Source organism: Accipiter gentilis, chromosome 5 (assembly GCF_929443795.1).
Source record: "Accipiter gentilis chromosome 5, bAccGen1.1, whole genome shotgun sequence".
Taxonomy (NCBI): domain Eukaryota; kingdom Metazoa; phylum Chordata; class Aves; order Accipitriformes; family Accipitridae; genus Astur; species Astur gentilis.
Window position 1 is genome coordinate 45,740,247 of NC_064884.1, and position 15,477 is coordinate 45,755,723.

A 15,477-nucleotide genomic window follows, 5' to 3' on the forward strand; every position below is an offset into this window, starting at 1 on the left:
CCTGGTGACCCTGGGACCCCATCCCATAGCCCTGGTAGCCCTGGGAACCTGCCCTGTAGCCCTGGTGGTCCTGGGACCCCATCCCATAGCCCTGGTAGCCCTGGGAACCTGCCCTGTAGCCCTGGTGACCCTGGGACCCCATCCCATAGCCCTGGTAGCCCTGGGAACCTGCCCTGTAGCCATGGTGGTCCTGGGACCCCATCCCATAGCCCTGGTAGCCCTGGGAACCTGCCCTGTAGCCCTGGTGGTCCTGGGACCCCATCCCATAGCCCTGGTAGCCCTGGGAACCTGCCCTATAGCCCTGGTAGCCCTGGGACCCCGTCTAATATCTCTGGTGGCTCCAGTCCCTCTGCCCTATAGCCCTGGTGGCCCTGGGACCCTATCTAATAATCCTGGTGGCTCTGGCATCCTTCCCGTAACCCCGGTGGCTCCGGCCTCCCTGCCCTATAGCCCTGGTTGCCCTGGGACCCCATCCCATAGCCTCAACAACCTCCAGTCCCCCTCCCCACAGTCCTGCTGGCCCCGGGACCCCATCCCTTAGTGTTGGTGGCCCTGGGACCCCATCCCTTGATGTTGGTGGCCCTGGGTCCCTGTCCCCTAAACCTGGTGGCCCTGGACCCGTACTCCACAAACATGGTGGCCCTGGGACCCAGTCCTATAGTTCTGACACCCTCCAGTCCCCCCCCACCCCATAACCCTGGTGGCCCTCGTCCCCTTGCCCCATAGCCCCAAGGCCCCAGTCCCCGTGTTTGTCCCAGACCCCCGGGACACCCTGTGTCCCCCTCCATCATCACCACCCCATCAGAGCCCCGTCACGGCCACCAGGACAGGGCCGGCATCGGGGTGACCTGAGGCCACGGTGATGGGCTGGCAGGTTGGTGTCGGGGCTGTGCCACCGTCCCAGGGCCCCGTGGGGTCCCTATCTGTCACATCTCCCGTCAGCCCCTCCGGTGTCTCCTGCATGGCTTGGGATGTCCCTGCACCGTGTCCCACCGCGGCCAGCATCACCCCACGTGACCCCTGGCTGTCCTCCATGTCCCCAGGCTCACCCCGGGGGGGCCTGGCCAGGCAGGGAGACCCCGACCCGGCCCCTCCGGCACAGCCAGGGCAGGGGAGCGGGGATGGAACGGAGGGTCCATACCGGTGGGACGGCAGGGACGAGGACGTGGCAGGGACAGGGACGTGGCAGGGACAAGGATGGAATGATGGGATGGGGATGGTGGTGGCAGCCGCGTGATGGCATCGGTCCTGCCCGGCCATGGACTTGGACCCCGAGCTGGCCGGGAGGCGGGGGACAGGGATGGGGACAGGGACGGGCAGCGGGTGAATGATTAACCCGGCCCCGTGCGGCATTCCGGGAACGGCGGGGCCTGGTGCGTGCACGCCCGTGGCCACCGAGCGCTGCCGGCGCGGCTGAGGGCACCGTGCGTGTGTTACGTGTGCCGCGTGCCGGATGGCCCCACGCCGCCGTGGCCGGGCTGTGCCTGCCCCTGCCTGGCCCAGGCGACCGGTGGCGGGGCCGGCCGTGCCGAGCCGTGCCGAGCCGTGCCGAGCCGGGCCGAGCCGTGCCGTCCCGTGGCAGGGCTGGCCCACGGCCGTGCACATCCCGCAGCCCTGTTCCAAATCTTTTTGGGGCCGAAACCGGAGCGCTGGTCGGTGTCCACGCGTCCCCCGAGCGCTGCAGCACCGCGTGGGCGCCGGCACCGGGCACCGACGGCCGGGCGGAGGCGAGGGGTGACGCCGCGGTGTGGGGGGCCGTGCCGGCAGGCGGGCTCGGGGCAGTTCCCACGGCGGGCGAGGATGCCGGCTCCCTCGCCCCCGGCCTGCCGGCGCGGCAGCCCCGGCCTGGATGCCAGCGCGGTGAGGTGGAGCTGGGAGCGGCCGCCAGAACTGGTTTGGCCGGACCCGAGGAGGTGTCTGGGCTGGGCCGCCGCCACGCTCCGCTTCCTGCTCCCGCCGGCGCCACGCTCACCCACCGCGGCTCAGCCCGGCAAAGTTCAGCCCGGCTCAGCCTGGCTCACTTTGGCCCAGTTTGGCTCAGCCCGACTCAGCTCCACCGGCCCCAGTCCGGCTCAGCCGGTACCTCCCAGTGCCACCAGGCTCTCAGTGGTGACGTGGGGGCACCGGAGAGGGTCTCCTGTGGGACGTGGAGGCGCTGGGGGGGGGGATTCTCGGTTGTCTCGTAGGGGGTTGCGCTCCCTGCCAGGCTCACGCTCCTGTCCTCCGGCTTCGGCATTGCAATGGGGCCTGATGGACGGGGACGCCCCAACCCTTGGCAGCCGTGTGGGGCTTGGCCGGACCCCCGTGGGGTGCGGGGGGCTGGGGGCAGGCGGGGCGGTGCTGAGTCATGCCGCCGCGCGCTGACTCACCGCTTGTCTGGGCGCCGGCAAAAACACCACCCGGGAGGGTGCCAAGGGTGGGCAGCCCCTGGCAGCGCCGCGGCACTGGCTGCCCGTGCCGGTGCGGCGGCGGCAGCTGGCGGCGTGCGGCCCACGTGGAGTCCGGCACGGCGTCCGGTGGGGGCTGCCCACGCGTGACTTCGGACCCCCCGGTCCTGCTGTCCCGGGGACGAGGAACCGGAGCCTCGTGCGGTGTGGTACCCGCTCTCTCCTCCCTCCCCAGATAATGCCATGGACGGGGGGGCTCAGCAGAGCAGCCTCCGGGAGCCCCCTGGGCCGGGCAACGCGGAGCAGGAGGGGGTCCCCGGCGAGTGGGACGGGGGCGAGGGGCCCCCCGAGGTCAAGCGCTCCCAGCCCCTCTTCATCCACAGCAGCAGGTGGGTGGGGGGGGCCGGACACCGAGGCTCTCCCACGGAGGTCGGGGGGGTTTACCGGCGGATCGAGGGGCGACACAGGCGTGGGGATGGGGGCACGGGACCTGGGGCTGGGGGGGTCCGAGGAGCTCAGCCCCTCTCTGCCCGCAGCCGGCAGCCGCCGGAGGAGGAGCCGCGCGCCTCGTCGCTGCCCAGCATCCCCAACCCCTTCCCCGAGCTCTGCAGCCCCTCCAACTCGCCCATCCTCAGCAGCCCGGCCCTGGGGCAGGGCCCCCCCCGCGAAGGCGTCTCCCATGTGAGTCAGGGGGCTGGGGATTGGGGGGGTGCTCGGACCCTGGGGACGCCGGATCCCTTCCCGCCGGGTGCCCTGACGCCCGCCCCGGCACGTGCCGGCAGGTGGTGAAGGTGTTCGGCGAGGACGGCGCGTGCCGCTCGCTGGAGGCGTCGGCGGGGACCACGGCGCGGCAGCTCTGCGAGACGCTGGTGCGGAGGACGCGGGCGCTGCAGGACCACAGCTGGGCCCTGGTCGAGCAACACCAGCACCTGGCCCTGGGTGAGCCGCCGGCACGGCACGGCGCGGCGCGGCGTGGCGCGGCGTGGCACTGGGTCCCCCCCCCCGCCGGCTGCCCCGCTGAGCCCCGTCGCCCCCGCAGAGCGGTGCCTGGAGGACCACGAGTCGGTGGTGGAGGTGCAGAGCTCCTGGCCCCCGGGCGCCGACAGCCGCTTCGTCTTCCGCAAGAACTTCGCCAAGTACGAACTCTTCAAGAGCAACGCGGTACGTGGCCGCCGGAGCAAAGCCCGCGGGGACACGGGTGTCCCACGGCAACCTGGGTGCCCCACAGGGATCCGTACGCCCCACGGAGACCCTGAGCACCCCGTAGGTCTCCCCTGACTCCCCTGTCCCCCCAGCAGTCCCTCTTCCCCGAGGTGATGGTGTCCAGCTGCCTGGAGGCGAATAAGAGCATGGCACACTCCGAGCTCATCCAGGTATGGGGCCACCGTGCCAGGCTGTGCCATAGGGACCCCGCTGTGCCATGGGCACCCCATTGTGCCATGGGGACCCTTTCTGTGCCATGGGGACCCCACTGTGCCGTGGGGACCCCGCCGTGCCCCTCAGCCCCCATCTCCCCCCAGAACTTCCTCAACTCCGGGAGCTGCCCGGAGGTCCAGGGCTTCCTGCAGCTGCGGGAAGCCGGGCGCAAGGTCTGGAAGCGTTTCTACTTCTCCCTGCGCCGTTCGGGGCTCTACTACTCCACCAAGGGCACCTCCAAGGTGAGGGCGCAGGCGGGAGCACGGCCGGGGGGGTGCAGCGGGGCCGGCCCTGACTCCCCACCCCCCCACCCCAGGACCCCCGGCACCTCCAGTACTTCGCTGACCTCACCGAGTCCAACATCTACTACGTGACGCAGGGCAAGAAGCACTACGGGACGCCCACCGAGTTCGGCTTCTGCATCAAGGTGGGGATGTCCCTGCTTGGCTGGGGGCCGGGGGTCCCGGTCCTTCCCTGTGCCTTCCCCTGCCAAGGGATCTCTGCTCCCCCCCAAAGCCATCCGAGGCTGCCCCATGACGGCTCCGGTCTCTCCCCACAGCCCTACAAGGTGCGGAGCGGCGTGAAGGGCCTGAAGCTGCTCTGCAGCGAGGACGAGCAGAGCCGGAGCTGCTGGATGGCGGCTTTCCGCCTCTTCAAGGTGAGTCCCGGCCCTGCCGGGGTGTTACCAGCCCCACGCCAGGGAAATGCTGGGGGGATGCTGGGGGGATGCTCACATCCCTGTGCTGGGGGATGCTGGGGGGATGCTGGGGGGATGCTCGCATCCCTGTGCTGGGGGATGCTGGAGGGATGTCCCCATCCCTGTGCTAGAAAAGGTGCAGGATGGGCGTCCCCATCCCCATGCGGGGTAGATGTAGATGTCCCGAACCCCACACTGGGTGGATGCGGAGGTCCCCGTCCCCACACCAGGTGGGTGCTCCCTCACCTCACTGCGGGACGGAGGCCCCGTGGGACCCTCCCCATCTCACGGGGCTCTTCCCCCCAGTACGGCATGCAGCTCTACCGCAACTACCAGCAAGCGCAGGCACGACTCAACCAGCCCCCCTGGATCGGTCCCACACCCCTGGTGAGTGCCCCCCCCCCCCCCCCCCAGCCCCCAGCCCATGGGGAGCCCGCCGGTCACCCCCTGCTCCCCCTTAGCGAAGCGTCTCGGACAACGCGCTGGTGGCCATGGACTTCTCGGGGTGCACGGGCCGGGTGATCGAGAACCCCAGTGAGGTGCTGACGGTGGCCCTGGAGGAGGCGCAGGCCTGGAGGGTAAGTTGGGGTGCAGGGGTGCAGAGGGGGTGTGTGTCCACCCCCCCGAGCCCACCCTAACGCCCGCTCCTTGCTTTGCACGGTCAGAAGAAGACAACGCACCGCTACAGCCTGCCGGCAGCCTGCCAGAGCTCCCCGCTCAGCGCCGGTGAGCAGCGCCCAGCCGCAGGGTCCCATCCAGCAGAGCCGGGTTGTGCTGAGGGAGGGGGGTCCTTGCCCCAGGTGGGGGTTCCCCCCAAGCCTGACACCCATCTCCCCGCAGCCATCCACCGCACCCAGCCCTGGTTCCATGGGCGCATCTCCCGGGAGGACACCCAGCAGCTCATCGGCCGTCAGGGCTTGGTGGACGGGTATGGGACCCCTGGGGGCTTGCGGTCCCTGGGGTTCACTGGGGGGGGACATGGGACCCCTGGGGGGTACGTGACCCCAGGGGTTATAGGGCCCTGAGGTTCATGGGGTGATGCAGGACACTTGCGGGGATAGGGGGAAACTTGCTGGGGGGAGCATGGGATCCCAGGGGGGGTTGGGACCCCCAAGGGTTTGCAGGGGATCTGCAGCCCCCAGGGGTTCAAGGAGAGAGGGACAGACCCCCGGGGCTCCCAGAGGGATTCAGGGGTCCCAGGGGGTGCAGGACCCCAGGGCTTTTGGGGGGGGAGAGTACCTGGGACCCTAGGGGTGACACAGCGGGGGCAGAGGGGGCCAGCATTGACACCCCCCCCCCCCCCCCTCGGGGCTCACAGCGTCTTCCTGGTGCGGGAGAGCCAGCGCAACCCCAAGGGCTTCGTCCTGTCCCTGTGCCACCTGCAGAGAGTCAAACACTATCTCATCCTGCCGGTGAGTGCCGGCGGCGGGGGGCCAGAAGGGGCCGGGGGCTGCCAGGGTGTGCTGGGGCTTCGGGGTGCTGACCCGTGTCCCCGTTCCCCGTCCCGGCAGAGCGAGGAGGAGGGACGGCTCTACTTCACCATGGACGATGGGCAGACCCGCTTCGCCGACCTCATCCAGCTCGTGGAGTTTCACCAGATCAACCGTGGCATCCTGCCCTGCAAGCTGCGGCACTACTGCACCTGCGTGGCCCTCTGAGCCCAGCACCGCCAGCACCGCGCGGCATGGCCGGCACGGCACAGCTCGCTACAGCCCGGCACCACCAGCACGGCACGGCTCGGCGTAGCCTGGCGCCGCCGATATGGCGCAGCTTGGCGCAGCCCGGCACCACTGGCATGGTTCGGCACAGCCCGGCATGGGGTGGCAGGATTGGGGCCAGCTCGGCGCAGCACGCGCAGGGATGAGGACGGCTCCTCCACCGCCAGACGCCCGCCCTGCGACCCGGGTGCCGGCTCTGCCCGCGGGGTCCTGGGGTGCCAGCACTGCCGGGCACCCCCACACTCAAGCACTTTCTCCCCCCGACCCGACAGCACCAGCCCCAAGCATCCCCGAGTGTCCCCGTGGGGGCCTGGCACTCCTCGTCTCCAGGCCAGGTGGGCTTGGGGGTCCCCAGCCCCAGGAGTGGGGTCCCTGGCGGGGGGGGGGGGGGGGGGGGGATGAGGGGGGGACCCATCACCACGTCCCCCACGTCCCTGCAAGGCCAGTTGAACTGTGACGTGTTTTATACCAGTGAGAATAAAGGTTATTTTTTCAGAGCTCCTGCCTCGCCCCCTCTAAAGGAAAAGACGGGGTACTGGGGGGGGGGGGGCCGTCCCCACAGCCCCCCACTGCCAGCGGGCGCATGTCTGGCAGCGTCCCCGTGTCCTGCCATGTCCCCACGGTGCCCTGGGTCCCGCACAAAGGCCCCTCTGTGCTCCTCGGGCACCACGTGCGGCTCAGCCACGCGGCCGGCCGGCAAATCCCAGGGCGGGGGGGATTAGTGGGGGAGGATTAAGGGCCTGGATTTGGGGTGGGGGGAGCCAGGGCTGGGCCAGCTGCTATTAAAGGCGGGGGGCCGGGGGGAGCGGGGCCGCGGCCACACCATGGCTCCCAAGACGGTGCTGATCACCGGCTGCTCCTCCGGCATCGGGCTGGCGCTGGCTGTCCGGCTGGCGCGGGACAAGCAACGCCGCTTCCGAGGTGAGCGGGACGGGGGGGAACCCCCCCCCTCCAATTCCCAGGGGAGATCCCGTGCGGGGCTGAGCCGCCTCTGCCCCCAGTCATCGCCACCATGAGGAACGTGGGCAGGAGCGGGGCGCTGGCGGCGGCGGCGGGTTCGGCGCTGGGCCGGACGCTGGAGATCAGGCAGCTGGATGTCTGCGACGAGGGCTCCATCCGCGCCTGCCTCGACGGCATCCCCGGGCGCCACGTCGATGTCCTGGGTGAGCCCCGGGACCCCGCTGCTCCCACCGCGTCCCCGCGGTGGGGAGCGCAGCACTGGGGACCCTCCGTGCTGGGGACACCCCCGTGTACCGGGGACTGTCCACACCAAGCACGTCCCACGCTGGGGACCCTTTGTGCGCCCGGTGCTGGAGACCCTCTGTGCCAAGGATAACTCGTGCACCAGGGACCCTCCGTGCCAGGGACATCCTGCACCAGGGACCCTCTGTGCCGGGGACACCCCGTATACCGGGGACCCTCCTCACCCAGGGTATCCCATGCTGGGGACCCTCTGTGCACAGGGCGCGGGAACCCCCCCAGCACAGGGGACGCCCCACTGATGCCCCGTGCCCACAGTCAGCAACGCCGGGGTGGGCATGGTGGGACCCCTGGAGTGCCAGAGCCTGGCGGCCATGCAGAGCCTCATGGACACCAACTTCTTCGGCCTCGTCCGCCTGGTCAAGGAGGTGCTGCCCGACATGAAGCGACGCCGCGGGGGCCACATCGTGGTCATCAGCAGCATCATGGGCCTGCAGGGTAGGGGGGGGGGGGGACGACACGGGGTGCCCTGGTGGGACCAGCCCCCCCAGCCCTGACTGGGACCCCCACACACCCATCCAGGCATCGTCTTCAACGACGTCTACGCTGCCTCCAAATTCGCGGTGGAGGGTTTCTGCGAGAGCCTGGTGGTGCAGGCGCTGCGCTTCAATGTGGCGTGAGTGCCGGGGGCTGGCGGCCGGCGCAGCCGCCCCCTCCGGGGCAGAGGGGTTTTGGGGGTGCCGGGGTCCCCAGCACCCTGTGCCCGGGCAGGATCAGCCTGGTGGAGCCAGGGCCAGTGACGACGGAGTTCGAGGCAAAGCTGTACGAGGAAGCTGAACGCACCGACTACTCGCGGACTGACCCCGAGACGGCCGACATCTTCACCAACCTCTACCTGAGGAACTCCAAGGACGTCTTCGCCAGCCTGGGCCAGACCCCCGAGGACATCGCAGAGGTGACAGGCAGATGGGTGGCCCTGCCGGGCCGGGGGCTGCCCTCTTCCCACCCCCCTGGCCCAGCCTGGCAGCCCCAGGCTGGGCTGGGCTGTCTAGAGAAGCCTCAATTAAGCCCTAACGAGGTGCAGCGACCCCCAGCTGGCAGTGGGGCAGGGATCCCACCCCGGCAACTGCTTCCCCCTGAGCTCCATCCTGACGGGGCTGAGCCCAGCTGGGAATGGGGATGGATGGGGATGGGGATGGAATGGGAATGGGAATGGGAATGGGAATGGGGATGGGATGGGGATGGGATAGAGATAGGAAAGTGTTGGGGATGGGGATAGGATGGGAATGGGGATGGGGATGGGATGGAGACAGGATGGGAAAGTGTTGGGGATGGGGCTAGGATGGGAATGGGGATGGGATGGAGATAGGATGGGAAAGTGTTGGGGATGGGGATAGGATGGGAATGGGGTTGGGGATGGGATGGAGATAGGATGGGAAAGTGTTGGGGATGGGGATAGGATGGGAATGGGGATGGGGATGGGATGGAGATAGGATGGGAAAGTGTGGGGGATGGGGATAGGATGGGAATGGGGATGGGATAGAGATAGAATGGGAAAGTGTTGGGGATGGGGATAGGATGGGAATGGGGATGGGATAGAGATAGAATGGGAAAGTGTTGGGGATGGGGATAGGATGGGAATGGGGATGGGGATGGGATGGAGATAGGATGGGAAAGTGTTGGGGATGGGGATAGGATGGGAATGGGGATGGGGATGGGATGGAGACAGGATGGGAAAGTGTTGGGGATGGGGATAGGATGGGAATGGGGATGGGGATGGGATGGAGATAGGATGGGAAAGTGTTGGGGATGGGGATAGGATGGGAATGGGGATGGGGATGGGATGGAGATAGGATGGGAAAGTGTTGGGGATGGGGATAGGATGGGAATGGGGTTGGGGATGGGATGGAGATAGGATGGGAAAGTGTTGGGGATGGGGATAGGATGGGAATGGGGATGGGGATGGGATGGAGATAGGATGGGAAAGTGTGGGGGATGGGGATAGGATGGGAATGGGGATGGGATAGAGATAGAATGGGAAAGTGTTGGGGATGGGGATAGGATGGGAATGGGGATGGGATAGAGATAGAATGGGAAAGTGTTGGGGATGGGGATAGGATGGGAATGGGGATGGGGATGGGATGGAGATAGGATGGGAAAGTGTTGGGGATGGGGATAGGATGGGAATGGGGATGGGGATGGGATGGAGACAGGATGGGAAAGTGTTGGGGATGGGGATAGGATGGGAATGGGGATGGGGATGGGATGGAGATAGGATGGGAAAGTGTGGGGGATGGGGATAGGATGGGAATGGGGATGGGATAGAGATAGAATGGGAAAGTGTTGGGGATGGGGATAGGATGGGAATGGGGATGGGATAGAGATAGAATGGGAAAGTGTTGGGGATGGGGATAGGATGGGAATGGGGATGGGGATGGGATGGAGATAGGATGGGAAAGTGTTGGGGATGGGGATAGGATGGGAATGGGGATGGGGATGGGATGGAGACAGGATGGGAAAGTGTTGGGGATGGGGATAGGATGGGAATGGGGATGGGGATGGGGTTAGGATGGGATGGGATGGGAATGGGGTTGGGGATGGATATGGAGATAGGGATGGGATGCAGGTAGGATGGAAAGGGGATGGGGAATGGAGATGGAGATGGGAATGGGGATGAGGAGGGGATGGGGACAGGAAGGGGACAGTAACGTCCCCACATGCAGCACACGCTGCGGGTGATCGAGGCGGCCCGGCCGCCCTTCCGGCACCAAACCAACGTGGCGTACACGCCGATGGCCGCGCTGAAGCACGCCGACCCCAGCGGCGCCCTCATGACCGACGCTTTCTACAAGCTGGTGTTCAAGTACGACGCGGTGCTGCGGCTCAGCCTCCGTGCCATCCGCCTGCTCCGCTGGAAGGCCCAGAAGGTGAAGGAGGGCGCCCGGCTGCTGGGCTTCAAATAGCCCCCACGGCCCCCAGCACCTCCGGGCACCGTGCCGGCGCAGCCGCCCGGGCGCCCGGCTCACCTCGGGGGGTGGCTCGGAGGTGGGGGGGACGAGCAGGGCCGGGACCCACGCGAGGTTTCGCTTCCTGCTCCCGGCCCAAAATAGCGCTCGCCGCCGCTGTATTAAAATCGGGAGTGGTATTTTTAACCAGCGCCGGGTGAAAAAGCAGAGCGGCTTCCTCCGAGAGTGCAGCGGCCGTGACGGGGCTGGGAAGGGCTGGCAGCTGCCCTCTGCCTGCCTGCGGCTCCCTGGGGGCACCCGTGGGCATGCAGCACCCCAAGGTCCTGGCCCCCCCCCCCCCACCCCGGCCACCAGCAATGGCTGCATCGTCCTTCCCGCCGGCTACTGCTGCGGCGTTGGCAATGCCCCGTGGCCGGGGGCTCCCCCACGATGGACCGTGTCACCCCCCCGCTTCGGCACCGAGCCCCACGGCACTGGGGCAGCAAGCGGGGAGGGGGGGCTGCAGGGCACTGTGCCGGCAGCTCGGCTGCAGCGCTGGGTGCAGAGGGTGCGGGAGGTGGTGCGGGGACAGGAGCAGGCTGCAAAGGGTGCGCGGCGTGTTCAGAGAGTGCGTTGGGGGTTTGTGCGTGGCGGGGGGGGGGGGTTGCACGGTGGGTGCAAAGAGGCTGCAGGGACTGGTGTAGGGTGGGTGTGGGTTGCATGGTGAAGGCTGGGTGCAGGGGTGCTGGGTGCAGCGTGCATGGTGGGTGCAGCATGGGTGCAGGCCAGGCACCAGAAGCAGGCGTGTTGGCTGGGGGGGGACACACACACGACCCCAGCACCCTGCGCTGCCCCGAGGGCTCCCCTCCAGATCGAGGGGTGTGTGGGTGTGGGTGTGTGATGGTGGGGGGGGTGCAGCCCATGCAGCCCCCCTGGCTGGGCGCAGGGTGCTCGTGTGTGGGCGCCTGGCGTGACTGCACCCAGGAGGTGAGAGCAGGGGGAAACCGCAGGGAGGCCCGGCATGATTCACGCGGGGCCGTTTCTCAGAAACCTTCCCAGCTCCCACCGCGCTTCCCGGTGTGGCTGCACCGGAGACAGGGACACCCCGCAGCCTCGCCAGTGCCTAGGATGGAGGGTGCGGGGATACGCGTGTGGCATGGATGCGGGGTCCCCGATGCAACCCCCCCCACCCCAAAACAGCTGCCAGGATCCCCAAACCCACGTGCAAGGGGCTGGATGGTGGCTGCGGCACCGTGCACCATGCACTGTGCACCAGCCCGTGCCATGCACGTGGCCTCCCCGGGCCCAGGCGGCTCCAGGCACCTTGGGGACAGGATGGGGGGGGGGGGGCAGGAAGAGGAAATATTTTTGCATTATCCCCCCCTTCTTGCACGAGTTAATGGCAAAGCGGCGGTGGGGACCACGGCACCGGGGCTATGGCAACGGCGCAGCACCTGCGGGATGTGCAGGGTGACATCAAAGTGGCGCAGAGACGCAGCTTCCCCCCCACTGTGGTTTCTGCAGATTTGACTAACTTTCTCCGCTCTGGGGGGCAGGGACGGGGACGGGGGGGCTGCGCCCGTCCCCAGGGAGCAACAAGAAGGGGGGGGTGGCTGGCTGCAGCTCAGCCCCCCCCAGCACAGAGCCACAGCCATGGGAAATGGGGCTGAGGAAGGACAGGACCCCCCCGACCCACGGTGTCCCCCAGTCCCCAGGGAAGCAGAAATGGGGCTGCGGGGCGGGGGGGAGAGCAGGATTGACCCCAACACTCACTGCAGAGCGGGGGTGGGCAGTGGGTGTCCGGGGGCAGCGGCGCTGCGACGGCCTCAGCCCATCTCACCAACGCCCACGGTGGGAAGAGGGGGTCCCGGGCAAAGCGAGGGGGAAACGGGGAGCTGCTGTGGCCGGAGCTGGGCAGGGGGGGGCTTCTCCATCGGTGGGGGGCACCTGGGCTGTGATTATGGCGGAGGAGCATCATCTCCAGACTGGGAGGATCCTCCCTGGTCGTAGAGCACCATTGCAGAGCCCAGGAGCATCTTCCCCATCCCACTCTTCGTCACAGCCCCGCCGGGTGCCGGGGTGGAGGCTTTGCCCGAGGGGGCCGAAGCCGCTCGGGTCGGAAGCAGGTTCTTCTAAAAACAATTGTCTGCCGGGACTTTCCTTTCCCCGTCGAGCCTGCGTGTGACAATTGTCAGCCGCTCCCCGCGCTCTCGCTCCCCCGAGGATTTCGCTGGCTGCCCAGGTGCGCCGGCTTGCTGCGATGCAAATGTGGTGCCAGATATAACCCCGCCGGAGGGAATGGCTCGGTGGTGCAGGAGCGTGCGGCTCCCCGGGGGCTTCACTTCCCTCCCGGCAAAGTGAGGGGGGGTATCGGGTGTGACCTGAACCTGCTGCCCCCATCGTGGTGCCCTGGTGACAGCCACGGCCCTGTCCCTCTTTTTTTGCCTGCACCCGCGTGTCCCCCCCCGGCAGGGCGTGCGGGCCGGAGTCCCTGGGTTGCAAAACCCCCCCTTGGCTGCGCCGGCGTTGGGCACGCGGCTTCGCGTGGGGGGCACTTGCGAGGCCCCCATCCCGCCGTCGCTCATCTCCCCCCAAGGGAAGCGCAGAGGCGGCCCTGCGCCCCGCTCACCCCTTGTCCCCCGGTTTTTGGGGGCGGCGGGAACCCCACACCCTCCCGGGGGCAGCGGGAGCCCGGCAGAGCCACCCAGCCCACACGGAAGGCTGCGAAATGCCGGCGGGTCCTCGGCGGGATGGCACGGAAGAACATGACTCAGTGAAAGGCTGGAGAATTGGGACAAGGAGGAGGTGGCGACGGTGACTCAGTTGTCCCTCACCCACTCTCCCCTCCCAGCACCACTGGCCTTTGGGTGCTGGACCGCTCCCCAAGAAGCCGGCCGGGATGCTCCGAGGATGCAGTTCAGCACCGGGTAGAGTTTTATAGGATTTTTCGTGCATTACAAAGCGTGTTTCAACACGATGGGGCAAACGAGTTCCTCTCTGCTCTATCATAATTACAGCATATCAGCAGATAAGGATCTCTCTGTCATAACACCAACCGAACGTTTTTATAAGCCTGGTACTTTAAAGGGGTGTTGGTTCCAGGCAGAAGAGGGGTAAGGGGGTTTTTAGCATCAAAACAGCTCTTAATCAGGGGAAAGCCAGGCTGGGGATAGGCTCTGGGATTCGCTAACCCCCAGCCCCGAGCCCCCTCGGCTGGCCCAGGGCTGCGAGCACTGGCAGCGTTTCACCCAGTCCTTCAGAGTTACCTGGCAGCGTCACAGCGAGGGGAAAATTACTCTGGGTACTTGCGTTTCACCCAGGCTAGGAAGGAAGTGAAGGTAAAACCGAAAAAAAAATAAAAAAAAAAAGGATCCTCTGGCTTTTCTGTGTTTCAAGCGTGTCCAGATTCTTGTGGTAAAAGGTGTGAGGAGAGTATGAAATAAGTGTGAACAACGTCAACCTGCTAAAACAGGTGCTAAAAAAGGGTTGTGGGCGGGTTGGCGTGAGCCTCCACTCTCCCCGCCTGCTGGGATGTTTCCATCTGACTGATGTGCTCCGGCACGGTGGGCGCAGCCCCCAGTCACCCCACGGAAACCCTGAGCCCACCCTGCGTCCATCGGAGCAAACGTGCTTCAAGCACATCCCGGAGCGGGTCCGGGCACGTGGGGGCTGAGCGTTGCCTTCACCCCACGCTTCCGCGGGGGCAGCAGACCTGTCCCCGTGCAGAAGAGGGGGGGGCGGACACCGGGCGATCGCTATGGGCCTTGCTGGGAGAAGCGGCAAAAGCGCGGCTACGTGGGGAGGAATTTGAGGGGCTCCAGCCCCTTCCAGTGTCCCTTTCCCAAATGCTCCTCTTCCCGGTGCTGCCTGCAAGGGGGATGCCCTGTCGCTCACACGTACCCCCGGCATCACCTGCAGATGTCTGGGATCCCGGGCGCAAACCCAGCCGCAAGCATTTGCCAGCGCCGCGGCTCAGCACCCGGCCAAGGCCACCGCCGACGCGCGTCAGGACTCCTCGCTCCTCCGCACTTCTACCGGAGCCCGGTTTCGCTATGACTGTGCTTGGTAACACCGGGGTGAGGAGGACGGTGCTTCGTGACACATCACGTCGCAGGGAACGAGTCCCGAGGCTGGGAGCGGCTGCCTGCCTGCCCGCACGCTCAGGCAGGAGCCCTGGGGATCTCCCACGGGAATCACTTCTGCTTTACCGGGGCAAATTTGGGCCGTTCCCCTCCCTCGAACGCTCATCCTGATCTCGCTGGGGAGACAAGGAAAGCCGGCGGCAGCCCCGTGTCAGAGAAGGGCATGTTTCCTTGTACCATATCGTTCATCGATTAACCAAAACTGAAGACCAATACCATTTTTCAGCAGTTCAAGGAGCAGACTACATTATCTTTAAATCTCAGAGTGTATCAGCGGTCCACTGAGCAACTAGTTGGTGTTCTGCTAACCGCAGCCATCGCCATCAACTTGGCAGCCCCGAGTGGAGGCACCATGGTCACAGGTTTCATCACCTCTTTGTGATTTACAGATCCCAGAGGCGATGGACGCGAGCAGCTCCAGCCCCGGCACTCCGGGCCCGCTCCCCTGAGCTCGCTCCTGCTCGGCAGCCAGCATTTGCCATTCACTTTCCAGCTCTGAGCGGTGTGATCGCCTCCGCTTTCATGGCTGAAGGAATGAGCTTTTGGCCATGGGAGAGCAGTGAAGCACAGCACAGGTACCCGGGGTCTCTGCAACTATTATGTACATGAGAGTTTATCGAAATTTAAAAATTCAATAAACTTTTAAGAACAAGAGGCTCGTTTCTTAATGCTAAAAGCCAGTTTCCTGACCCTCCTCTGTGCTGCCCGCTGTTTAGGTATAATTCAGCAGTAAATAAAGAAACCAAGCGAGACAGGCGAAACAGCTGGCTGGAGCACGTTCAAAGAGAACAGTCCAAACAGAAATTTGTTTCGTACCAAAATAACCAAACCAGGAGCAGAATACGTCAGGCTCACAACAAATACCAGCAGTTTTTCCCCCTCCTTTTTCCCAGATGAGGTCTTTTGCAAAGCTCCTCCGAGCTCAGAGACCTGCCCGAGACTGAGCGCAGCCCTTCGACGTACGAGCACGAC

The 15,477-nt window shown here is 66.3% G+C and overlaps 2 protein-coding genes across 3 annotated transcripts; both read left to right on the plus strand.

The window, feature by feature from the left end:
• Positions 1-2,630: 2,630 nt before the first annotated feature.
• Positions 2,631-6,527, plus strand: GRB7 (growth factor receptor bound protein 7). 2 transcript variants are annotated; one of them, XM_049800588.1, is made up of 14 exons: positions 2,631-2,776; positions 2,924-3,068; positions 3,170-3,326; positions 3,427-3,548; positions 3,686-3,760; positions 3,908-4,045; positions 4,120-4,230; positions 4,363-4,461; positions 4,807-4,887; positions 4,962-5,078; positions 5,166-5,226; positions 5,341-5,428; positions 5,819-5,912; positions 6,012-6,527. In XM_049800588.1, the coding sequence occupies exons 1-14, from the start codon at positions 2,631-2,633 to the stop codon at positions 6,156-6,158; spliced, it is 1,581 nt and encodes a 526-aa protein (XP_049656545.1). In that variant the 3' UTR covers positions 6,159-6,527. The 2 variants fall into 2 exon arrangements, with proteins under 2 accessions (XP_049656545.1, XP_049656546.1); XM_049800589.1 differs by having other exon boundaries at positions 5,169-5,226.
• A 501-nt stretch (positions 6,528-7,028) lies between these two features.
• On the plus strand, positions 7,029-10,722 carry LOC126038630 (retinol dehydrogenase 8-like). Its single transcript, XM_049800603.1, has 6 exons — positions 7,029-7,139; positions 7,220-7,381; positions 7,737-7,916; positions 8,001-8,094; positions 8,190-8,373; positions 10,142-10,722. Exons 1-6 carry the CDS (start codon positions 7,043-7,045, stop codon positions 10,379-10,381), a joined length of 957 nt encoding a protein of 318 aa, XP_049656560.1. The 5' UTR covers positions 7,029-7,042; the 3' UTR covers positions 10,382-10,722.
• Positions 10,723-15,477: the final 4,755 nt, after the last annotated feature.